The sequence below is a fragment of the Atractosteus spatula genome, chromosome 18 (assembly GCF_055471065.1).
Source record: "Atractosteus spatula isolate fAtrSpa1 chromosome 18, fAtrSpa1.hap1, whole genome shotgun sequence".
Lineage (NCBI taxonomy): Eukaryota > Metazoa > Chordata > Actinopteri > Semionotiformes > Lepisosteidae > Atractosteus > Atractosteus spatula.
The window spans coordinates 12,747,179-12,772,508 of NC_142723.1; the positions used below are offsets into that span (position 1 = coordinate 12,747,179).

A 25,330-nucleotide genomic window follows, 5' to 3' on the forward strand; every position below is an offset into this window, starting at 1 on the left:
AAGGTGATTAATACCATAAGTAGGATGTATTGCATAGGAGCTGGGTCTTTTAGCGTGTACATTTTTTACTGTGTACTCTGAACTAAACAGCCTTGCATTTCCAATATAATTCCCCAAAACTCCTGCCACCTGCTCTCTGGGGCAATCGGATTAGACAGGTTTCTCCCACAACCATAATGATCCCTTTGACTCTTCGTTTTGGGGAGGTGCCATTTCCTGTGATAATATAGGCTGAACGCCTTTTCTGTAGCACTTTCCTGCCGTACCCGTTTCAAGATTATCTTCATCGTGTTTTAACTTCACTTTCACTTCATGGTCTTTTTTTATGCTCCGTTACCAAGGAGAACGTTTCAGGAAGAAATTATACACAATGTCAGTAATTGACAGGTTTCAGAAATACACTATACAAATCTTACTACAGGGACGATGACAGAATAATACGCTTTAGCTTTATACAAAAGCAAACTATGGAAACGGTTTTAAACCGGACACCAACAGTTACTGCACTGAGTATGAAAGGTGTACATATACAGTATGTAACTACAGTGTAAATGTACAGGTTTCTCTCCGTATTGTGTATAATCCTACTAGGAACGTTTCTTGTACTTTTACGGAGGTGTTGTTTCCCACCGAGGACATTTAAGAAGCAGACTCAATTGTGGTCATGAAGTAATTTCACGGTATTTTAAAAAGCAGAATAACGAGGTAAGCACGTTTTGTTTTTTAAAACCTAAATCAATGCTTTGCTTTCTCTTAAACATTTCCCTTAATGTTCCTTTTTGTATAATTGCAACATAGATAGGTGCAATGAAAAGTACAGGCATCCAGATGAATAGTTACCACCTGTGATAAAGATACTGTAGTGCACCAAGATGATTTTAAAAAGCTTTTGTGTCGATTTAAGCAGCGTTTCACTAACATTCGTCAAAATAAGAACTGCAATCTGTTTTAGAGGATGGTATGTGAACCTAAATTTGTTAAACGCTTCCAATTTAATTGTGAAACTTAAAATGATGAAACAGTGTGCAGTGTACGTCTAAAACCGCCAGTTTTATAAATCCATTTAATTTTATTATTTTAAAAAACACAAGTACAATTTTCTTTTGTAAAATTCAAGTTTGAATTACGTTCCGAGTGTATTTGCAAGCCGCGGTGTTAAACGCTGGCGTAGTGCTTCTTTCTGAAATTATGGTCAACTTGAAGTATAAATCGCAGTTTTGACTGGCATTATGCAAACAAGAAGTGACCCGAGTGCTTCTCGTCTAGTCTGTGTCTGATTTAAAGGTGCTGTTATTAACAACATTCCGTTACCATGAACCAATGAGTATGAATACGTGTCTCCCCTGCTTTACTGCGACCAGGCATGTTATAACCCTGTTTTAATCCCGGTACTGTGGGTGTCCTGCTCACTGTGCCGACTCGGAAGAGTACGGTAGCGCAGGAATTATGTCAACGTCAGGGTCATTAATAAAATCACATATATCACAATAAAATCCCTTTTAACAGCGGTTTCCCGTAGTGTGACCAAGCTGAAAAAAAATTGCCCGGCTACAAAAGCCGGTTTCCTTTGACAAGTCTGATGTACAGCTTAGTCACAGCACCACACTGTTCACTAGCTGCGCATGTGAGAGAGTGTTATTTTAGGCAGTGGTTATTGTACCAAGGAAAGCAATCAAGTTCTTGCTCTGTCACGCTTGGCCAGGATGGTTCTGTGCATGCTGTAAATATGTAAAGGTGATGGCGGACATCCTACAGAGGTGAGACCCCAGTTTTGCCTGCAGCGTACCCCAGTGCCGGCAGGGTGCTGTCGTGGATGGAGCCCCATGGCCCTGACTTGGAGGTCCGGCTGGCGGTGCGGCGGTGTGTGGCAGCCCTCTCCTCCTCTGGGGACCTGAACGAGGTGACCCGGAGTCTGCGCACGCTGGGGGGCTTCCTGGGGGAAGGCGGTGATGGAGACCAGCCCCCGCCGGGACAGCGGGGCGAGTTTGCCCGGGCGCACTACACCCGGGTCCTGCAGTGCCTCGTCGCACACGCCGGCGCCAGCTGGCTGGAGCTCCTGCCTCCCGCCCAGCGCGCCGAGCTCTGGGACGGCCTGTTCCTGAGAGGACCGCCGGACCAGGCTCTCCTGGTGCTGCTGGACAGCCTGAGCTCCAGCAGGTACGAAGGGGGGAGGGTTCATGGACAGCGATAAAAGGCGCCGTTCATTCCACAGCAGGCAGGTTCAGGGTGGAGCCTCTGGGATTGTTAGAGAGGGGCTGATTTGTGCCAGTTACTGACTGCACAGCAGATGAGGAAGAATTACTGACTAAATGTAGGGGGATGCTTAAGTTGAATACATTGACAGCCTGAATTGGCATTAAATCAGGACTGATTTTTCACCAGTGCTTGAAGATTGTGTTTGATTACAAGCGGCAAAAAGAGCTGTGGTTTAACACCATTTCCAAAAGCTACATTCCCCCCGTTATTTCACTGGAATACTTCTTTTAAGTTACTGGTCCAGAAAGCAGACGACAGCATGATGGTCCAATCTTCTGGCCAGGCTGGTTTTTCTCATAAGAGGCCATTCTGTTCTAATTAAATTTTGGATGCATCTCGGCAGTTGTGGACATAAATGCGATTTGCCTGACATCTTTGAAGGCATTCGAGTAGGTTGCTGGGCCAGCACGCAAAGGCTCCACAGCTGAAACATTGTGTTTCTTTTCTTTACCTTTCAGCAAGGGATAAACCTTCATCCTATCTTTTTAGCCACGTCTGATTTAAGGTGTATTTCAGGCATCCCGGTTTGTAGACCTGATCCTGGGATTAGACCTCTGTCCTGCTTGGGTTCTAGGCTGGGCATCTCCACTCACAGCTGTTTGCCTGTCAGCCCAAGTGCAGGTCTGGACAGGGTGCTGGATGTCTTGAAGCAGTTCCTCCGCGCTGGGCGTCTGAACGCACTGCTGTGGACACGGTCTCACGGGGTACCCCCTCCGGAGTCCCCCCAGCTCCGGGAGGCCCTCTTGGCACGCCTGGTCTCCCTGCCCGATATCGCCGCCAACCGCCTACAGCACCAGAACTGCGCTGATTTTCTGCCAGCCAGTTACTACTCACTCCTGGCCAGAGAGGTGGGCACCGTCCTGGAGCGGATCTGTGTGGCTCTGAGAGGTAAGCTGGAGGGCGTGGCTGCCAAAAGTCTCTTTGTGTCTTTGAGTAAGTTGAGGGAATCTTAGAGGGGGATCTCTGAGTCAGATATAAGCCCCTGTGTGCTTGTGTGCCACTTTGGAACAGGTCTCTCTTATTGGAAACTTAGGCCTAGTCTGTTAATGCGTGCTTGTTGCTTTTCTGTATTTAGAAGTGTTTGTCCGTGTCTGTCTTGTGTTTCTGTCGTGCATGAGCTGTGCTGTTGTGTAATACGCCCGACTTTTTGTCTCTTTCCCGCTCTGTAAGGTGTGGACCTCTTTGTAAGATGCTTGTGTGTTTGCCTCTCTGATTCAGTACTTGCTTCATTCGCTGTGTTTTCAAGTTCAGGTTCAAGTTTATTTTTGTCATTCCAGCCATATACCAGTATACAGTGGAATGCAATATCGTTTCCTCCTGGTCCACAGTGCAAATACAGACACACTAACATAGACATTGTAGACAGGATACACATAGTGCAAATTACTAATAATACTAATATTAATAAATAAGATAAGAAACTAAGACAGTGTACACCAGAACAGAGGCAGTGAACACAGGATATACACATAGTGTAATTTAACTATTACAGAATAGTACAAACTAATACATCATACGATATACACTAACACTGGGGGGTTTTAAACCGTGTTTCTGGAATTGGAGCGGGTGCAAGTACTGTAGATTCCAGGGTGTTGAGGAGCCTGCCAGCCTGCGGGAAGAAGCTGTTACAGAGTCTGGGGGAGCTAGCCCGTACACTGCGATGTCTTTTCCCAGATGGTGGGAGGGCAAAGAGCTTATGGGAAGGGTGGGAGGGGTCATCTACTATACTGGAGGCCCTGTGTAGGCAGCATTTGTGATAGGTGACATGAAGGGAAGGAAGGGAGGCTCCAATAATGTTTTCACAATTCGATGCAGGGTCTTGCAGTCTAAGGTGTTGCAATTCCCAAACCAAACGGTGATACAGCTGGTCAAAATGCTCTCAGTAATACCTCTGTAAAAGGCTGTCTTCCTGTCTGCCTGTGTGTGATATGTCACCCTTGTGCCCATGCATGCAGGAGGACAGGACTGCTCTCTGAGTTTTGTAGCCCAGCTGCTGGGGAAGGCCTGTGTGCAAGGACACAGTGGTAAGTGGCACCCAGTCCTCAGGTATCTGTCCTTCGATCACTAGATCTGCATCACACCTCCTGGATTCCATCTTCATCACACTGTGTCCAGACACTGCATGCAAACGCAGTAAATGACAACCCACCAAGGGAGGCAGGGCTTCATGGATCTTTGAGCAAAGCACAGTGCACCAGTTTTTTTCCAGAGGACCTGGAGCAAGTCCACCCCGAGCAGGTCCCAGGGAGAAGTGGATAGACAGCTCCGAGCAGGAAATTCCCTGCATCCTCGTGAGAGTTAAATACTGCGCCTTCTGTGAACCGATCGCTTTACAAATCAGAAGAGGTGACGGTGCCAGGGTGCCTTTCGCAGGGATGAAAGCACCTTCTCTTTCAAGTAAAAACCAGGGATTTCTACAGATAAATGGCAAATGAGACCCAGTGCCTATTTTCATTTCATTTCATTTAATGGCTACTGGCACAATTGAGGTGTGACTTATTGTAGCTGCAGAGTAATTCGAAAAGTTTGCCAGCCTATGCAAAGAACTGTATTTTTGGAAATGTGTACATTTATGCCTGGACATTTGGGGAACACCTTTGCACGGAATGCTTTAGTGTTTTTCTAGTTTAAAATCGCCAGCCGGCATTCTCCCTGTGGTGTGTGCGCCGTGGTCATATTTATCTCATCGCTGTTTATCGACTAGATCCACAGTGTCTTCTTTAAAGGAAGGTGGATGAAACAGTACTTATACTCTTATCTACCCTTAACCTTCCGGGACGTTCCGTCACAATCCTGCATGCCTGCGTCTCTCACTGCAGCCAGGGGATGCCATCATTGCACCTTCACACACGTTGCTCTGTTTCTCCCCAGAGCTCATGTTCGCAGAGCTGGTGCCCCGCCTCTCCGCCCTCACCCAATCAGACATGGTGTGGCAGAGGGTCTGCTGGCGATTGGTGGAGAGTGTTCCAGAGCGCTGGGTGGAGGGCGTGGTCACAGGACTGGTGCAGGCTGTGGACGGGTGAGCACTGCCCCAGTGACTTGAGGGCAGCAGGCTTTGTGCAGTGAGGTGAAGGGGCAATAATAGGCCTTCACTCTGTGAGATCTTAAGAGAAAAAGATGAATTGTTCCTCTTTCTGAGAGATCCCACAAGCTAAACTTGACTCCATGCTGAATGTCTCTGTTAGCCTGTAGACGTTGTACTGCTGGTCTCTCAGTGCAGACTTCTTTCTCCAGATCTCAGTGTGCTCTGCCTTTCCCTGTCTCTCCCTAGGCCAGGTGCTCTGTCCAGGATCCTGGGCAACGTGGTTGTGAAGAATAAAAAAGCCCAGTTTGTCATCACTCACAAGCTCCTGCTGCTGCAGTACAAGTACAAGGTCAGTCAGTTATATCACACTGGTCTCTAGACCATTTCGTCTGGTCCCACTCTGAACTAGAGAGCTCTTGATTTCTAAGATTGCAGAACAGTTTGGTTCTGCGTGGAACCAAATCAGACTTCCATTATGATGCATTTCAGGCTTTGGTGGAAATTGTGTGGAAAGAACGGAAAAGCATTAAAACACTAGCATCTGGATAATTTTCACAAAGTAAGAAAGCGTAAAATGTCCAGAACTTGTTGACTGTCTGACCAGGGGCTGTTGCTTGTCTGATCACCCCAGAAAAGGCTGTGAGTAAGTGAAACGGCCTCAAAGACTCCTTAGTTTGTAAATTGTTCTCTTGATCTTAAGAAGTCACTAACTGTGTGATGGAATGGAATGTTTAAGGGCTAACGTGGGTTTAGGTTTATAAGAAGTCTGTCTTGGTCTCACAGACATTATTTGTAGAGTGAGATTAAAAGTGTGTGTGTCAAGGTCAGTAAATAAGGTGTTGTTGTTTGTAGGGTTGATGTTTTCTGTGACAAGATCCTTGGTTAATCTGTAACTCTCCATAAACTCTCACGTGCGAGACAACAGAAGTAACTCCTGTGTCGCCTTTTCTCTCCCAGACTCCTGTGCTGCGGAGCATCGTGGGATACCTAGGTCAGGACAGGGAGCGCCGCCCTCTTCTCATACAGGTCAGTCAAACTGAGACGTGGGCAGGAGACGAAGACCCAGTGAGAACTGGGAGGCAGATCTCTAAAGCCTCGCTTGCATCTAGCCAGCAGCCATATCACCCCCTAACTCACAGCTGACAGCCCACTGGACCTCAGCAGGTGTGAGCCTGGTCAGTACCTGGGTGGGAGACTTCCTGGGAAAAACTAAGGTTGCTGCTGGAAGAGGTGTTAGTGGGGCCAGCAGGGGTGCTCACCCTGCAGTGTGTGTGGGTCCTAATGCCCCAGTATAGTGACGGGGACACTATACTGTAAAAAAGGCACCGTCCTTCGGATGAGACGTAAAACCGAGGTCCTGACTCTCTGTGGTCATTAACAAATCCCAGGGTGTTTCTCGAAAAGAGTAGGGGTGTTACCCCGGCGTCCTGGCCACATTTCCCATTGGCCCTTACCAATCATGGCCTCCTAATAATCCCCTTCTCTGAACTGGCTTCATCACTCTGCTCTCCTCCCCACTGAGAGCTGGTGTGTGGTGAGTGTACTGGTGCACTATGGCTGCCGTCGCATCATCCAGGTGGGGCTGCACACTGGTGGTGGTGGAGGAGAGTCCCCATTACCTGTAAAGTTGAGTGGAGTGTCCAGAAGTGTAAGCATTTATTATTAATTATAAGCTGACGACTCCTTCCTCCGATAGCAGCGTCTGCGTGCACGCAGTGCTTGTTTGTCAGTGCCAGACGGGGCCTGCCTGTGTCCCCAGGTGCTGCGGGCCCTGCTGGAGGCCTGGTGCAGCGGCAGTGCGGTCCGGCACACCCCGCTAGAGCAGCAGCTGTACCTGAGCCGAGCCCTGCTGCTGTGCGCGGCGCAGCTGACCGAGGCCGAGCTGCGAGACCTGCGCGCAGGTGAGAGGAGCCGCCGAGCAGCGGCCTGTGAAACAGCGGAAGGAGCGGACAGGTGCCGAGGTCTCGGGTTGATTCGCCCTGTTCTGTGTGTTTTTTTCATTTTAAACATGCATCCTTAAAACTATAAAAAAAAAAAAGGCACGATCTTTTATGTCCATGTGCTGTGGATGACTTTATTCGACCCATTTGACACTGTTCGCCAGAGGTAAGAATAAAAGAGGATCATCAGTTTTGTTGAACACTTTCTTGAAAACGCTTCTTTCTGGAGCAGTCAGAGGGGCGGTAGGTTGGGATACTGATGCCTGATCTTGGCTGCGTGACCGTGCTTACAGAGATCCTGCAGCGCATGATGGGCGGAATGCAGTGCCATCTGGACAGCAGCGTAAGCCGGGTCAGGCGTCTGGGCATGGTGGTGGGCGAGTGTCTGAGCGCCAGGCTCGACCCAGAGGGCACCCACCTCAAATTCCAGGTGAGGCCTCCGTCGTTATTCAGAAGCCATTCTGAAATCACTTGCTATTTTTCTGTATTTGCTGAGGGAAGTGTCTAACGTGTGTAAGCAAATAGCTGCCACGCTAAATAGTTTGGAGTGGTCAAACGTGTGATTAAGTGTGCCCTTTGCCCTGCTGCTAGCCGGTGTCACCTCTCTTGCTCTCCTGCAGTATGATCACGATGCTGAGACCCAGGAGCTGGTGTCACTGATGTCTCCTCTTCCTACCAGTGAGTCCCTCTCTGAGGACACCCCTGCAGCTGACAGGTAAGATCAACCCTGCAAATATGCCTCCTATATATATTGGAGGCACTTGTATTATATTACACATTCGAAAAATGTATAGGATAGATATGATTGTTCATTTTATTACTGTATCAATAATTATTCTGTTGATAAATAAGAAAAATGAGCTTGTCATTGGCAGCCCTTTGCTTTTTTTGGTAGTATTTAGTACGAGTCCAGCCGAGGTTTGAGAGTGCAGCCATGACATGGTTAGACTGCTGACATCGTACAGTACGTACATGCAGTTTTCATACCTGTCCCCCAAGTTGGAAGAATCAAGGCGTGAAACAGGCATTGAACCTCCTTTAAATTGGGGTAGATGTTTGCTGTATTGATTAATTAAGGGGACGGTCCTAAAATGCAAGCATTATATTGTACAAATTAGGATAATATTGCTAAATGCCAAAAATATACAGGCAGTTTAAGACATGAACAGTTGTAGTTCCTGTTTGAATTCCTGAGGTCAGCATGCACATCGGTACTGTCCTGAAACTGAGCAGAAAATTTCTTTTTGCTTTGAAAGATATGTTGGAGATTGTTTCAGGTGTATCTGATGCTTATAATAAGGATAAACACCTGCATTGCAATGATAACAGCGAGACACAGATGCAGTAACAAAGATGCATTGCAATTGTGTTGTTCAAACCAGTTCCTGAACAGACACAGAATTGAAGAGAACAGAAGAGAATGGTTTTATCATCTTCTTTACTGGACAGCTGCATTCCTGCTCTATGACATGAACAAATTTGTGTCCCTCTTTCAGAACTGAATCGCCACCGAATGGTTCAGAGTCAGCGGATAGAGGCCAGAGGTCGACAACTCAACCAGATTCACATCAGATTTCTATGGGAACAGAACAAACCGCAGACAAGGGTGATGACTCTGAACTGGACAGGTGAGAAATAACATGCTTACTTAAGCAAAGGTGAGGGAGACTTGTCTTTTCAGACTTGTTTGTGTCTATCACTTTGTCCCTTCTTGTGTCCTTAGACCTTGTGTCACTGGTTTACATATTGAAACTACATAGTCCTGCGCCGTCACAAGGGCCTTTGTGACTTTTGATGCTAGATCATGTTAGCTATTGATGCTAGGCGGTGTGGTGGCTCTGTGGCTAAGGATCTGTGCCTGTGGCTGGAAGGTTGCCGGTTCGTATCCCGCGGCCGGCAGAGGAATCCTACTCCGTTGGGCCCCTGAGCAAGGCCCTTAACCCCAGCTGCTCCAGGGGCGCCGTATAAATGGCTGACCCTGTGCTCTGACCCCAAGCTTCTCTCCCTGTCTGTGTGTCTCATGGAGAGCAAGTTAGGCAATTCCTAATACATGGAATTGTATCTGGCCAATAAAGTGATCTTCTCTATGTTATCTTGATGGAAACCCTAGGGGGCGCTGCTTTTCACTTCTGCTTTTTACTCTTCAAAATGTGATCAGCAAGAACAGCGCTCCCTGCTGTCCCTCCCTGATTCCACAATGCTTTTCAAAACTATCACAGTAGAAAAAAAGATCAATTTTGTAACAACGTTTATTATTTCTATAGTTTAAAATAGGACTGGATAACTTGTGCTCCTTTCCAGTCTACTCCATTACTTGGTTTTGCTGCAGCCAGGTTTAGCAGAATCAGTATGGCTGTTGAGGAGCTGGTTGCATTACAGTACTGCGATGGAGCAGACTGGGGTGGCTGCAGTTGGCACTGTCCTGGTTTAAAACAAGTAAATATTGAAGATCCCAATGGACCAGACAGTACAGTGCTGTTCCAGAGCTCCTGCTGTGCAGCGTCTGGCAGTCCTACAGTCGAATACCCTGGCACTCTTCTCCCAGCGCTCATGGAGCTGTGAGGTTATTAAGAGCTCAGTCGGCCTCTGACGGCGCTGTGTCTTTGCACGCTGCAGCGATGACGAGCTGACCCCCTACGACATGTCCCAGGACCAGAAGCTGAGTGAAGCCCCCCCACCTCGCTACCTGCGAGACTGCCTGGAAGGTAAGACAGGGGCCTCTGCTTTCACCGCACTGCCCTGCCACCAGGGGGCAGTGTAGAGCCCCTGCAATCACATTCACATCTACGTGCTGGAGGTTCAAGGGCCCTGCAGGGTTTAGTTTTTCTAATCTTTCTTGGTCTGTACAAAGTGATTCTTTTAGACAGATAAAATCCATGTTTCTTTTGATTTGAGTAAGAGGAGTATGAGAGCTCAGGCTTGGGAATGAACGCCACAGCAGCTTGTAGCCTCCAGGCCCAGAAACGAATGTGACTGATGTGCTGGAGGTGAGAGAGGGCAGTGGTGTTCACCTCTGAGAGCTGCCAGCCGTCCAGAACATGGTTATGAACATGACCACAGGTGAAGCTCTACAGATATGCCTTATGGCTACCAAATGACATTGCTTTGTGGAACAGTTGTTTGAAAACGCCACCTTAATAGCAGTGCGTAGTGATCCAGGTGTAAGATTCAGGTTTAAGCGCGATGCTCCTGACTGCCCTGCTCTCTCCCAGCCCTCACCACCTCCGGGGATCCTGGGAAGGTGGAGGCGAGTCTCCAGGCCGCCGAGGGCCTGATCCGGAGGAACGCCGCAGCGGCCAGGGAGGTAAGAGCCAGCCTGCGCTCTCTGTGAGTGTGGGCCCCCCCACACGGGCTCCCCTTCCCTGCTGTCTGCGAGCGTGCGCTGTGGACGCGAACACGTCACTGAGGAACTCGAGGTGAAACCACGGCATGCCCCACGCTTGTAATGGATGAAGAAGATGGTGTCCACAGTCGGACAGCACTCAAAAACCTCCTTGGTGTGCTCCATTAAAGAGGAAAAGAATACTGGTTGCAGTTATTGGTGCAGGCACTCATCTTGTGTTGTTGGCTGTATATTATCATGTCCGCTGTGAGCTACTCCTCAGGATGTGTAGTTGAAAGGGGATATTGAGGGGATAGTAAGGAGAGGTTATTGCTGTCAGAACACCTCAGCTGCGACCTTCTAAACATAAGCTGGGGGTCTGTCTTTATTGTCTATGTCTGAGAAGCAAACAGTTCCAGCATGGGAGCATGATTTTCTACTCAGGGTGGCTTGTTGGCCTTCTGTGTCTCTGCAGGTGAGTGTCCAGCTGACCAAAGTCCTCCTGCACCTGGAGGACAGCTACAACACCGCAGGATTCCTGGGGCTGCGGCAGGGTGCCATGGTGGCCCTCGCCGTCACCGACCCCATCCCGGTAAGATAATGCCCTGGCCTGTTCCAGCAGAGACAGCCCTGCACCTCTGACCGCTCTCTCTGTATCAGCAGTCTTCGGATACCTGAAACGCACAAAGTCTGGAAACTACAGTCGTTTGCCTTCACTTCCTTGGAGCTTGTCTGAAAATAGTCCGTTAGCTTACCCAAACCAGGACTGGCCTTGCCAGCCATCAAACCTTTGTGCAGGCACGCTTTCAGAGAGAAGGACAGAAACCGTCAGCGACAGTCCTCATTCACATCTCGCACTGATTTAGTCGCGTGACAGACTGACATGAGAAAGTTACAAGCAAGGCCCATTCAGGCACTTTAGTAGTTAGTTAAAAGTTAATGGGCCTTTGTTCCAGACTCCCAGAAGCTCCAGGCATTGTCTTTCACTTCTGTTCTCTCGCTGTCAGGTGGCAGAGTTCCTGACTACTGAGTTCTTTGCGCTGAACTACAGCCTGTGCCACCGGATGGACATCCTGGAGGTGAGAAGCTGGGGCGCCAGCGCAGCGCCCTGCAGGACAGGGGAGACCCTCGTTCTCCCAGCTCAGGCCTGGAGAGCACTGATAGGTCTCCAGTAAATCCCGCAAAGCTCCACAGCTCAAAGCCAGGGCTCTTTCACGTTCTCTTTAAAATTGGTGTTCATGTCCTCTGCTTCAAATTCACTATGTCTTTGACTGATTAACCTGGAGGGACAGGCCCTTTTTCTGTTTAGTTGTATTTTAGTTGCTAATTAGCGCTGACGAACAGAAGAACCGTCTCCACCGAGCACCTAATGCAGGTGGACATCAGGCTCCCAACATTTGTACAGCCCGTTGGCTCTGCTTTCAACCGTGAGGCCCTCCAGTGAGGCCTTCCAGTGTTGTACAGTGTTTTCATCATGACTTACTAGTCCTCGCTGCACTCCGTTATGGAGTTTGTCACAAAAGTTCAGGGGGGATGACTGTTAAGTTCAATCAGACTCAGCTGTCAGTAATTAGCAATCACTCCTGACATCACTTCCTCTCCTAAAACACTATAAAAACGGTACGTGATCCCCTTCACTCCCTCGCATACATCTTTTTCATCTTTTTCACTAAACACTCCATAATCCTTTCAGGACACTTTATTCTTTCCTACTGAAACTTTATTTTGCCATAATGACTCACCCGCGGATGTCGAGACTGTCCTGACGATGGCTCCCCTGTCCCCGGCCTCTGTCAGGTACTGGTCCGCTCAGCCCAGGAGCTCTCTCAACCAATCACAGCGCAGCAGCGACCGTCTCTGCGGATGCAGCCAGTTGCCACGGCGGTGACCTCTGACCCCCACGGCCCCGCCCTCCCCTGGCGGCAGGTGGTGGACCAGCGGATTGAGAGCAAGACACGGCGCTTCAGCAAGGCAAGACAGTAGCCTCGGTTTCACGCCACAGCCCCGAAGGGCTGACCCGTGTGCTCCATGCGTTCTTGAAGGGTGAAGAGCATAGCAGACGCGTGTAAAAAGTTGAGTCTGAAAATCTGCACTGGAGTTGCAAGAATTGTCACACTTAATCAGTGCATTTTGTTGATAGCTAAGCAAGGATGTTACGCAACTGTGCAGCAGTGTGTTCTGCTACTGAAAGGGAGCAGGGGCACTGGAAGACATGCTGGGTCTCCTGTGAAATGATTTGATACCACCTGGGTACAGGAAAACACACTTCAGCAGGGCATTTTCTGGCTGGGCTTTGCTGTTCTCAGTGTCTGTGCTTTCCTCTGGACTGGCAGGGTGCCCGCCGGCCGGCTGGCAGTGCCCCCCCGAGCTGCTTCGCCCCGGTCGCTGGCCACTTCTTCTTCCCTCTGCTGCGCAACTACGACAGGTAGGAGAGGGGGGAGCTCCTGTGCTAAAGGCTTTATCCGGGAGGAGTAAGGATTTGACAGGGGCCTGAAAGTCGGTCCCCACTTTGGAGGCTGGATCACAACCAGACGCAGCTGGAATATTGTCTGATTTCATTGCTTGTTAATGGCGAGAACTACGAGAGATTCCTACTTTGCTTCTTAGGAAGCACACTGCTGCCGTATTAACATTATTCTAGTGTGGCCAAATCGTACCCGGTGTCCAAATGAGTGGCGCACAGTGCAGGATGAGTCCCGCTGTCGTGCTTTCTGCATGTGTCCGCAGAGAGCTTCCAATGTGTCACTTTGTGTAAAAGTAGAACAAAAATTCATATAAAGCAGACAGTCCTGAGAAACTTCAGTGGAGACACGATGAACCCACCTTCGTTGTTTATTTTCTCCTTTTTGTTCTGAAACAGCAGCAGAAGTAACCAGATAAAGATCTCTCTCTAATCTGTTGCCACACAATTGTGTACTCGGCTAGGAGGTGCCTCTGAGCTGAAGTCCCAGTCCAAATTATACAGAACCCTGAAAGCCCAACTCTTTGTTCCTTGATATTTGTGTACCACGCGGGGCCTGACAGAGGTGATCAGGTGATGTTTGTCCCATTGTCACTGAAATTCTGCTTCCCTCTTTTGAGGATGGTGTTCACCATCAACTCAATTCGTTAGAATTATATAATTGATTTCATAATTAGGAAATTACAAGGGGTCCACCGTGGGAAAGCCCAGCCTGGAAAAGAAACCCACTTAAACCAAGAACAGAGGAGGATTAGGTTTCAGTGTTGTAACAATTCTCTTCTCTCTGTTCAGGCCGCAGGTGACCTTTGACCTCCTGGGAAGTGACCACCTGCTCCTGGGACGCCTGGTTCACACTCTGGGGCTGCTCATGCACCTGGCGGCCAATGCTCCGGTACCCCCAAAACTGCCGAAACCCCACGTGCAGACGTTTCCTGTAGACTCGTGTCTAAGATAACTTTTCTTCCCTGCGTGGGTCAGCTCAGATGTGGTCTGCTGCTCTTTGCTGGTTAATTCCCAGCCTCCCTAATTACTGCTTTCCTTATTGGTCCTGTGGGGACTCCAGTAACGAGGAATATGCGTGACTGATAGGCTTTTCTTCCTACGTTCAGCTTTCTGAAGTCTTATAAAATTGCCTGTGTGGTAGTACTGTGAGTTCACAGTAAAAACCAAGCTAGACAAAGCAGAGAACCTTCATAAGAAAGAATAGAGTAATACTGTTTTAAAAATCTAGTAAAAGGAAAAGATAGACAAATTGTATTTTTTAACACTTCTAAAGGATTTTCATGCCTTTCTTTTAAAAGAACACCTGTGTGGTCTCTTTAACCGTGTGACGAAGGATGTTTGAGGATACCTCCTGACGGATTTTATACCGTTCCAGAGCACCCTTCAGAATTTCACTGCCCGTTTCCTCACCTCCAGGTGGCCACGCAGATGGGCCGGGCGCTGCTGGACTTCGTGTGGGCCGTGCGGTACCATGTGGACCAGTAAGTACTGCGACATCGGCCTGTGCTGTGCTGGGGCCTACAAGGGGAATGGACAGGGCACAGCAGAGCTCTTCGTCTCTTAGTGTCTGCTGATGTTCTTGCTGCAGTGCTCTTACAGTGGGAATTCATGATTTAGAGGCTCTGTCTTCCCCCTCTGGGGACCTCTAAGTGTCCAGGTCTCTGCATGGATTGTGAAATATTTACTTTTTATTCCCATTATCGTTTGAGATGCAGGATTGAAGAGCAGTGCTTGCTATTTCTAAGGTCTGATTCTCTTGATACCGCTGTTTGGCATCCGTTATGACCGCTGGCCTAGTTTCAGCGGGTTTCATTTAAAATCAGTCTTGAGGAGTTGCATTGTTTCTGCCGAGGGCACGTCTGGGTGCACAGGCTGCGAGCTGTGGTTGGTCCCGCGCGCTTTGTGTTTGAAGACGTGCTGTATCTCTCCGTGTGTCTCATTCTGCCCCTCTGGCCCTCTCCCTCTCCTCTCAGGGTGGTCCGGCGGGGGGTCCTCTTTGCCGTCTGCGCTGTGTTTCTGAGCATGCCCAGTCAGCACCTGCTGGCGGAGCTGAGCGAGCACCTCCTGGAGACGCGGGCCTGGCTGACAGGTCTGTGTGCGCATGTGCATCCCTGCCCAAGCGTTTGCGTGATCATTATGTATTCACTAACCAAAGTAGCTGACGGTGTTCCCAGTAAGCAGTGTATTGTGTATACAGAAAAGAAACAAAATTGTAATTAATTAGCAAGCACTTACAGGAAACAGTGCACCTGTGAAAAGGACCGATTCCTTTTCCTGCAGGCATAATGCTCACGCTGTATTTCACGGTGTTGCAGGAGACCGCAGTATTGCGCGTTTCACTTCAGTAGTTTAGTTGAGGGTTGCACGCAGAAGATCCCAACTCAGACGTACTCTTGAACAAAGAATGGCCCCACTGGTTTTTTTTTTTTTCCTTCCTAATTCAAGGGTGGCTTTTAATTTAACTGATTCCAGAGGGACAGAGGGACAAACAGGTCAGTGGGTGTGAGGCAGAGCAGGGTTCAGTGTCTCCTGTACTTACGTCATGCTTCAGCGGATGAATTCCTAAAGATCCGGTATTTATCCAAATGGAATGAGGAAATGCACCTTTGTTTTAATTTGGGATCATGCTGTCTGCAGTCTTTCTGGGTCCTAGCGCAGCGTCTCATGTAGTGCTACAGGAAGGGGTAGGAGGCAGACTCTGTATCATAGACGGGATTGTAGGGTCTGCAGGGACAATGTCTTCCTGGGTACCGAGCGAAGATGTTAAAACAGCTCCCAGAGGAGCTGCAGAGAACCCAGGCTGTTCTTTCATCCCAGCCCCTGGGAATGTAGAAGCAGTCTATTAATTGTTGAGGTTTTAAAAAATCTTCAGTAAATACAGTATATATATATATGTTTATTATAGCAAGACAGGGCTGAGCAATTACTACTTCAAGCTTAATTGGCCCAGCCTGGTTTTATTTGAAGAAATGGTTAGATAAATGTACATTTTGAGAGTCGTGGCCTCTTTGCTCTTGATAATAGCAAGCCTGAACATTTTGCACTTCTACCAAAATGTTAAGCAGATCAACTTTTTGTACTTATTTGGTTGGGAAATAAAAATAACCGGCCTTGCAGTTGAATCTTTACGTCTGGAGTCAGGTGCACATTTATACTTGAAATAAAAATTTAACAGATCTAGCAGAATTCTGAAACTCGCCCTGGACGTGTCTAGTTGCGAGGCACCCATCGGGTGGGAAGTGCGTCGCTGTGGTGATTCAGTGTGGCTGGAAGAGCAGTCTGGGAAAAGGGACGCTGCAGCTGGAGAGACAAGACACTTCTGGGAAATGGAGAACGGGAGCCGAGGAGATTTCAGGATATCCTCTGCCCTGTGATTGTGTGCTGCTCCTTGTGGCAGCACAGTGTTGTTTTCCCCTCTCATATCAAAGCACAGCCCCCCGGACCCCTTTTCCATTGAACTCATTAGCAGGCAGACTCGCTCTAGTTGCCGTTTCCGGCTCTCAGGAGAGGAGCTGGTTGTAGTTCTCTGCAGTTATGGTTACACCGACTGTGATCTGATAAGTACCCAAAGTAAAATAAAGTTGGCAATTCTCTGAATAAGTTTCAGAACCGAAGCTGGAGATATGTGGGAATTTTCCCTTGATTATGTTGGTTCAGTGATAATCTCATTTGTAGGATTACTATATAGTACTGATACAGTATGTGCGCCTTTGGGATTTGTCTCATAATGCACTTAATATTCCTGGACTTATCTCTGAAGTCTTTCCACACCGATCCTCCTCCAAAGGCACTTTTATTAACCTCTTGCTATTCTGACAGCCCCCTAAATGAGCCTTTTCCCCTTCTCCCCCTGTGTACGAGGCCCAGTTCACCTGCCCGTTTCACACTCTTGCCTCCCTGCCGCTCCTCGTGTCAGTGCTTTAGCCCTTTGATCTAGCTCCCTCTGCCTCTCACTCCCCTCTCCCCCTGCCATCCTGAGCAGATGTGGCCGAGGGGGACCCTGATGACGAGTGCCGCAGCCTGGCGATGCAGAGCCTGCTGCTGCTGGAGAGGAGCCTTAAGAAAGAGCTGGAGCCCGAGCCCCTGGCCCTGCGGCCCTGAGTGTCCGGGGAGTCTGCTGGCGGGGCAGGGCAGGAGCCTTGAGGACCTGCCAGGCAGCACGCAGGCTGTTGCATCCGGTACAGTGTGTCCAGCCAGGGGAAGGAGGTGGGATGCCATCGCCGGGACATTAACATGCACTCAACACACTGGGTGAAATATTTATAGACTTGGCAACTTGGAGGATGGGCCAAAAATACCTTTGGAATTACACAAGGAAGGGGACTTCTTTTTTTAAAACCTTTATGTGCTTTCCTGTGCTTGAGGATCTGCTCTTTACTTGGGTGGGTGCAGGTGTTATCAGTGGAAATGATGTAAACTGCCCCTCCTCCTTGCAACCTCCTTATCCGAAAATAAACTTTTTGTTTTCCAGATTAATGTGTAGGATTTTCCCAGTGGTTTTAATCGGAAAGATTGAATGATTTTTTCAAATCGATCGCCGCTCCATGTAGCATTGGTATGATTTCCTACCTAACTGGGAAATCACATGAAACCTGTTGCAAGGACTGTGCTATTTGTAACGTCATATTGTTCTATTTTATGAAAGCATAAGATGAAATGTAAAAAGCGCTATACAAGTAAAACTGAACTGAATTGAAATTAATAGTTCTGAATTGTTCAGGATGGCAACAGTAAGGAAATCGGTATTATGATTATACTTATGCCAGTTATGTGGCAGGAGAAAACAGCAGCAACTAAACAGGCTCCATGAACAGCTGGTTTTGTACAGACAGAACTAAATTAAATACAAGCACTTTCAGAAAATGCCTAGGCGCTAATACCATACACAAACATGCCTGGATGTGGTGCTGTTTTTTTACAGTTTCCTTTCAGATCACTATTGGCTGTGAGTGTAAGTGGTGTGAGAGAGGTCTTGAAAAAGCATAGGAAACAGAAAACATACAGATGGTCACAGATCCTCAAAGGCAAAATTAAAAATTTATTACTGACATTTTTTTAAACATTCATATTTCATATTTTACAAAAGTATACAAAACTAAACTAAATTATTCTGCTAAATGTCCAATTGTCTTATGAAGCGGTGAGATATAGAATATATAAAAATCCCACGGAAGTCCAGATGCCACCATATTAAATTATTTAGTTAGTCTTCACAACTGTATAAAGCTTCACATGTGTGTAATCATAAAATATATATACAGAGGTTCATCTGCACCAGCAGTAATGTGGTGTCAAAGTTGGAACAGGCATGTTTTCCCTGAGATGTCATTTTACATTCTTGGCTGGATTGGACACCTAAGGAACAGCTCTTGGACTTTGCAAATTCAAGCATGTTGTTGCCAATACACATCTCACTCTTACCTAATGGTAGCACTTTTGGAATTTGCAATTGGCTGGTTGGCTCGGGAACAGAACAAGTTAGACCTAAGAGTCAGTTTTATCAGAGCCACATAACTTAGTAGCCATGGCATTAGCCATTAATTAGTAATCCCCTTGTTTTAGCACTAACTGGAGTAGATTCAGAGGTAAATAGAGCTTCCATGAAGACTGACAAGAGATTCATGGTTCTCTTTTAGCTTAAGGCAGCTGTTCAACCACATTGGCACATACAGAAAGTCTAACCTTGTGAGACATTTACTTTGGGTTTCTGGGTGTAGGTATGTTAACCAAAAGCCCTTTAACTACTTGAGCTAAGCTTCCTATTTAACTTTTACAGTTTACAGCTGTATCTCAACATGTGGACTGACTCATAAACATTTACATTAAACTGTTTTATTTTTACTGGACAATATGAACTTGAAACTTTACAACTATGGTTGGTGACCAAGGTTTGATTGATCCAAATTGCAGATGAGAAACCCAAAGTAGCACTCACAATTTGTTGGGGGACTTCAAGAGATATGGCTCTTCCCATTACCTACACAGTGTAAATCTCTTCTTCTAAATCATCTTGTCAATCCTGTGTGAAGAAGACAGACATGCAACTAATATAACTGCAGTCAAACAGTGGGCAGATTGGAGCAATTAGAAAACAACTTTAAACTGATGAAATTTGTATTTTCTAATGAATGGTATGGCTTATGCACCTATAGTTTCACAGCTGAGTCCAGTTCATTCCTCTTTATTTAAGCAGTCCCTGTAGTGCAATGCAGTCCTTCGCATTGGCTGTGCACAGCTCTGCAGCAGTCTATACTGTGGTGAATAGCTTGGCCTCAGATCCCAGAGTTGCCCTATATGTAAGAAGCCCAGCTGAAGTCTAACTCTATACAGCACTGCTTGTGATAATCCTTGCAGCGGAGTTACCTCGGTTCCCAGTAATAACTCCTCTGCCCTGCCGGGCTCTCCTCAGTCACCCTGCTGTTTCCTCCTCCTCCACCTCCTCCTCCTCTCCCCCACTGTCTCCGTGTGCCCCCTGGTTCAGGACACCCCCCCGGACCAGGGGGAGCCCCACAGCACGGTGCAGGCCCTCCAGGCTGCGCTGACTGACATAGTAGCTGACGTTGACGGAGGGCAGCCGCTTCTGCAACTCCTCCAGCTTGCGGTAGGCCTGGAGAGGAGAGGAGAGGGCAGGACTGTTGTTAGCAAACATTTTAACAGTCTGTTGAAGAAATCTTAATTAAAAAATACTAAAGAAACACTTTCATTCTTTTGACTTAGCAGCCCGGCCTCACTCTTCAGACTTGTACACTTGTACAGAAGCCTACCAAGCAGCGATGGCTGGACAAGTGGTACAACTTTTACTAATACTGCATGTCTTTCTTCTTTAGTCACGTCCAGGTACAGCTTTCGTGTAAAAATGGTATTAATGAAACATTATTATGAACCAAGATTAATGCATAGACTGAAATTACTCAGAAATTCAGGACGAGTTAAAGCTGAATGTCTGGCAGAAATATGATACCTTGTTTTAGATCCTCACAGGAGATAGGATTCTGCAGTTTACCCTCCCCAGTCTGATACCCAGCCACTCACCACCTGGAAGCTGCCTTGCTGGCAGTGGTGCTCCACCAGGAACCCGTACGCATCTCCGATGCGGACTGCGGGATCCAGTTCTGGCTCCTCCAGCAGAGCCTCACACAGCCGCACAGCCTCCCCGGGGTCCTCCTCGTACAACCTGTGGGCAGACACACTGAGCCTGAGCCTGAGCCAGGTACTGCGGCCCCCACATTGACGAGAGGACAGTTCCACTCATTGTCTGCAGTAATCCAGCTCCGTTGAGACAGAGACAGGTCTGCAGTGGAGCCTCACACATCTACAGTAGTGCAGAGAGCAATATGAAAAGCCCACCTACAGTAACCTGAGCAGAATATATTAGTCTTGTCTGTACTCAGCGCCCAATCAGTTTTGTTATGTGCAGCATTATGATGTGACACTACAATATGAAAGAAATGTCAATCTTTTTCTTTTTATTGCTTAGCGCTTTACATCAGGGGTTGCACATCCTTTTTATATTTTTTTAAAATATGTAATAGGTTATAAAAACTAATGCTTAGTAAATATAACTCATTGCTCTCAATATACGTTTTGTTACTAGAAAATTTAGGGTTAAAAGCTTGTTCTAAATTCATCACGTGTCATTTCCAACACTTCTGAAGTGTTAGCTACCCGATTAATTTGATACACACACTTAAAATAATTTCAAGAGTCTGTGCTTCATCGGTACAATTTGTACAAGAGCCTGCAGCTAGTAAAGGGAACAAACAGAATTGTTTAATCGTCTTCATTGATTGAACATCTGAGAAAGTGTTTGTACTGGAGGATGAAGGGAAGTGGAGAGGGTGTGCTGCGTCCAGAGGCTGCGTTACCTGCGTGCTTGGACGAACCTCTTCACCAGAGCGAGTCTGTGCTGCAGCTCTGCCAGGCGGCCCTCCTGCTCCTCTATGCTGCGGGCTTTGGCCTTGGTCAGACACTTGTAGGCCTCAGTCAGAGCACCGAGGGCCTTCTCGTAGTTCTGATACTCATCAATCTCCACCTGAGGGCACAAGCCAATTCCTCTGAGTCTGCACTGGCTAGCCCACAGATGTGAAGGAGCTGATCCACAAGCTCCTGTTAAAGACGCAAGGTACTGATTGCATGGCTACGCGCTAAAAATTTTTTTACTGTAAGTTACAGTAATCGCTCAGGTGTCTAGCTTGAGTAGATACACACGAAAACTTCCTCTTTATATCTAACAGTACCCACCTGGGCACAGGCCTCATAGAAACCAGCAAGGAGGTCAAGCGCCCTGCCCTTGGTGTAGAAGGTGATGATGTTCTTCATGATCTCGGGGTCTTTGCGCCAGTCTAGTGACTGGAGGTAATTTGCTGCCATGATGTAAATCTCTTTTTGGCGGGAAACCCCGGCAAAGAACACAATCTTCTCCGTGTCTCCAGACTTGAGGAGCGCCCTCATGGCCTGTAATGGAACAGTGAGACACTGAGCAACCCATGAGCCCATCAAGGAGTCGAGCAACTCAGGCTTTCAATAACACTGATCCAGTTTAACTTCATCTGGATGCAATGTAAGCCCGAAACCAGAAACTGCTTACTGATATTTACTTTCCCTTGTTTTGTAAATGGAAAAATGCATCATCTGCATATTTCAAGGAAGTACATTTGAATAATTCTCCAGGGAGCGAGTCATTTTCTCTCCTTTCATTAAATGATAATTCTCAATTAAAAATTAATAAATACAGTTATCTGCAGTTCGCAGAGGAATACACATGATGCTCAGTTGCTTTGTTTTGGAAGTGCTAATTATGAGGTGCTCCTAGCCTTTTCGTGCTTTTTGCACTATATCTTCTGCATTGCCGTACATATGAGTGGACAAGGTGACAAGAATGTGTCTAAGAACCGTGCTGGTGATAAAATTCCAGGTGGTGAACTTCACTTTTTTTTCAAGGTAAAGTCCTAAATTTACTATAGTATTTCTTTCTTTATTATGAATTTAATTTGTATTTGACTGTGCTAACATTTTTATTAGGATAATTATTAAATTTGGTAAAGCTTTGGTTAGGCATTTAGTGAGGTTTTGAGTGGTCTGCCCCTAACCCTATTTTTCCCATGAGCCCTGTTATTTTTATTGCGTGATTTTGCATAACACGAGGTTTTACAGAAACGCATCTGTCACGTTATAGCAGAGACACCTATAACTGTAAAACAGCAAGCCATGTACATCAAAAGAAACTGCAATAGCAAAAGTTTAAAACACAATTCCTGAAACACCAACCCACATAAATGACAATAAATCCCACAAAGAAACCAGGCTGGATGAAGCTATAGCACACTTCCAGGAGTGTGGTGAGCTCTGCCTGCCTGACCTTCAGCTTGTTGCCAGCCTGTGTGTATTTCTTGGTGGCCAGGTGGTAGTTGCCCTGCCGCATGCAGCAGTCAGCGATCCTCTCCAGCAGCTCGCGGCGAGCGTCCTCAGACAGGTCCTTGGAATCGCGAGACACCGTCATGCTCTCGGCCAGCTCCTCTGTGATGGTCAGGCTGTGGTCCAGGCACAGCTGCAGGGCCTGGTGGTACTACGACACACAGATATGAATCACTGAAGGAGGGTTTCACTTAGTTATCAATTCATAGCAACACCTTGTAGGCTGATGTAATTCAAATGTTCAGAATATTCAAAAAGGACTGATAAAGTCAACTCAAGTAACTGTTAAAGCCTCAACAAAGAAACATGGACACACAAGTAGAACTCAAAAGAGTTGCATTTAAGATTAAATATAGGAGGCACAAACTGCCTGAATGCTGAAGCTGACTCCTTTAGGAAGCAGTTGGATGAGATCCTGGGATCAATTAACGTCTGCTATGTACTTATCATGATAAAGAACATCTTTATATGGGTGACCACAGAGACTAAGATGACTGAATTTATAGAAATTAATGTCGGCAGGTATGAAAACAAGAATTTGTGATCATCAAGCCAGTGCTACCAAGGTTCTGAAGTGCACAGGATGCATAAATAGTGCTCACACAGCCGTCACAACTGGAACATGAGGTCTGAGGTCGGCAAGATAGACAAAATAAGTGCAATTACCTTTTTGGCTGCTACCAGCAGCTCCACAGCCTTCTGGTACTGAGTGTGTTTGATGAAGAAGTCCGAGCAGCGGGCAAGCAATGCTGGGTCAGAGGTCTCGTCCAGATCTTCTGCTATGAGCTGCAGGGCCCCAAACTGCTCTGTGGAGAAGGCCAGTTCCAGAGCCTTGGAGAAGTGACCAGCCTGCCAACACAACACAGACTCCAGCACACAGTCTCCACACTCCAGATCAGTGGCACTTAAACAGCCAGGCATGCTGTTTTTCTCAGGGTCACATTTCTGTGCCAGATGTCAATCATGTTTCTCAAGAAAATGATGGATATTTTCAAAAGGGTTTAAAAATCCTAAATTTTGGAAATTGTACGAAATATGTGTCATTGGTATTTCTGCAGCTTTACTAAGTACAATATAAAAGAATAATGATACTGAGGCTTAATCAAAGTGATTACTAGTGAACGATTCTATAGCAAATCAAAGTTTATTTTAAACTGTATGTGAACACGACAAGGTGTCAGCATTTTTTGACTGATGATTTGTCATTGTCAGTAACCTCTGTTGATGTGCAATAACTAATATAGATTTATCTTCTCAAACACCTCATCACAAAATAATGCTGAAAGTAAACTGGACTGAAATCAGTCAGAGCTGTCTAGGTGTATTTGGATGAAATAAAAAAGTACTGTCTTAAATTCTCTATTAATCTGAGATGGATAATTCTGGATAATTTATCAGCATACAGAAATAGGCAACTGGAAGTCAAAAGAATGCTAATCAATCAGTGTGATTCTGTAAAGCAGTGTTGGCTGTGTGTGCTGTGAGCTGCAGGCACCTTGTGATACAGCATGACAGCCCGGTCCATGTGAACCCCCTTCTCCTCATAGTAGCACGCAGCTTCCATCATGTCTTCTGGGTTGCTCAACAGAGCCAGGTTCATCAGCTGGTCATCGAGCCCATTCTCCTGCAGGAACAGCCGATCAGTCTACAGGAACTAACACTGAGACTGACGCATCAGACACACAGATGTGCTTCTACATATGTAAAAGATGTGAGCACCATCTTTAGAACAATACCTAAGAGTCGGGTTACATATGGGTGACCACTGAGACTGAGATGACTGAATGTACAGAAATTCATGTCTGCAGGTATGAAAACACGAATTTGTGATCATCAAGCCAATGCTGCCAAGGTTCTGAAAACAATCAGGTGAACATGAACAATTTGCACCAATGCAGTTGGCTGCACCAACTTTCGGCTGTGGTGTAATGGTGTCAGAAGGCTCCCCTACCTTGCACAGGCGGATGGCATTGTTGTAAGCCTGTGCTCTGGTGTAGAAATGCACAGACTGCTTGATCTCCTCCTGACTCTCATACTGCCGGGCCAGGTGATAGGAGGCAGCCCGGTTCCCTGTTTCATTCGCAATTTCTGCTGCCTGTTATCAAAGGACCACCAAGCACTGTAAATGTTGAGCACATCTTACCCCCATTAACATCACTTTACCAATCTAGTGCATGAACGTTTCTAACAACGTAATCAAGGGTTTCTTCCAAAGTATCTTAGTATTGACAGCTTGTCATCCAGCTAGTCTTTACAATATTTTAGAAAAATGAATACTTAAATATATCTGCAAGTGTAGCTGTATTTTATAGTACATTTTTATTTCTGAAGGCAGCCTATATAACCCCCTTTACCTCTGCACTCAGTGCTTCCCAATGAAATAATAATACATCGGGTATTATTATTATTATAACAAACGTTTGGATTTACCAGGAAACAAAACAGAACATTTAGTTCAACAGAACAACAGTCAGTTTACTGTAATAAACCCTTCAAGGAGACAAAAGAACGTATGGCTTCATTTTAAGCGGTTTTCCAGTGTGGTACACCGGTGTGGAGTATGTGCAGTGTTGTGTTCCTTTAATCTGATGGGTTTTTTCTGTCAGTCTTTCAGATTGTTGTAAAAGGGGCAATTGAAATGACTAAAATAAGAATGATCAGAGATCGGTTTTACCTTCTGCACGTTTCCCAGGTAGCAGTGGACCCTCACCAGAGACAGGTAATCCTGGGCGTACTCATAGTACCGCAGGGCTTCCTCCATATTCGACTGGCTCTCCAGGTACTGCCCCCACCACTTATACAGGCTCCTGCATGCAGACACATGTTTAACCACTCATGCAGAAAACTGCTCTTTCAATAGCTGTATTTGTGAAGAGGAGAGCACTGGGTGATATCACTGTAGAAAT

At 46.7% G+C, this 25,330-nt stretch overlaps 2 protein-coding genes across 6 annotated transcripts in view; one reads left to right on the forward strand and one right to left on the reverse strand.

Moving 5' to 3' along the window:
• The first annotated feature begins 631 nt into the window (after positions 1-631).
• Positions 632-17,480, forward strand: telo2 (TEL2, telomere maintenance 2, homolog (S. cerevisiae)). 2 transcript variants are annotated; one of them, XM_088936920.1, is made up of 21 exons: positions 632-705; positions 1,782-2,157; positions 2,867-3,144; positions 4,215-4,283; positions 5,131-5,278; positions 5,531-5,633; positions 6,242-6,310; positions 7,044-7,185; positions 7,518-7,654; positions 7,845-7,939; positions 8,721-8,852; positions 9,841-9,929; positions 10,437-10,528; positions 11,022-11,138; positions 11,554-11,625; positions 12,344-12,517; positions 12,880-12,971; positions 13,800-13,899; positions 14,427-14,491; positions 14,984-15,099; positions 16,993-17,480. In XM_088936920.1, exons 2-21 carry the CDS (start codon positions 1,814-1,816, stop codon positions 17,109-17,111), a joined length of 2,553 nt encoding a protein of 850 aa, XP_088793046.1. In that variant the 5' UTR covers positions 632-705; positions 1,782-1,813; the 3' UTR covers positions 17,112-17,480. The 2 variants fall into 2 exon arrangements, with proteins under 2 accessions (XP_088793046.1, XP_088793047.1); XM_088936921.1 differs by lacking the exon at positions 632-705 and having other exon boundaries at positions 1,730-2,157.
• A 548-nt stretch (positions 17,481-18,028) lies between these two features.
• Positions 18,029-25,330, reverse strand: part of ift140 (intraflagellar transport 140 homolog (Chlamydomonas)) — a 44,844-nt gene continuing 37,542 nt past the window's right edge. For 2 of the 4 annotated variants that reach the window (XM_088936919.1, XM_088936916.1), the window contains 9 exons: positions 25,099-25,231; positions 24,376-24,519; positions 23,920-24,048; positions 23,091-23,273; positions 22,369-22,575; positions 21,252-21,464; positions 20,876-21,042; positions 20,043-20,184; positions 18,029-19,617 (listed from right to left, as the gene is read on the reverse strand). In XM_088936919.1, the coding sequence (XP_088793045.1) occupies positions 19,420-19,617; positions 20,043-20,184; positions 20,876-21,042; positions 21,252-21,464; positions 22,369-22,575; positions 23,091-23,273; positions 23,920-24,048; positions 24,376-24,519; positions 25,099-25,231 (1,516 nt within the window). In that variant the 3' untranslated portion in view covers positions 18,029-19,419. The remainder of the gene's footprint in view (positions 19,618-20,042; positions 20,185-20,875; positions 21,043-21,251; positions 21,465-22,368; positions 22,576-23,090; positions 23,274-23,919; positions 24,049-24,375; positions 24,520-25,098; positions 25,232-25,330) is intronic. The other 2 variants (XM_088936917.1, XM_088936918.1) reach the window with 2 other exon arrangements.

What these genes read in the sequence shown, in the direction of transcription:
- telo2 (XM_088936920.1), top strand. Translation starts at nt 1,814, where the DNA reads ATGGAGCCCCATGGCCCTGACTTGGAGGTCCGGCTGGCGGTGCGGCGG. An exon ending in CTGTGTGCAAGGACACAGTG is followed by an intron (nt 4,284 to 5,130) that starts GTAAGTGGCACC and finishes GTTTCTCCCCAG; the next exon opens with AGCTCATGTTCGCAGAGCTG. An exon ending in GCCGCCCTCTTCTCATACAG is followed by an intron (nt 6,311 to 7,043) that starts GTCAGTCAAACT and finishes CTGTGTCCCCAG; the next exon opens with GTGCTGCGGGCCCTGCTGGA.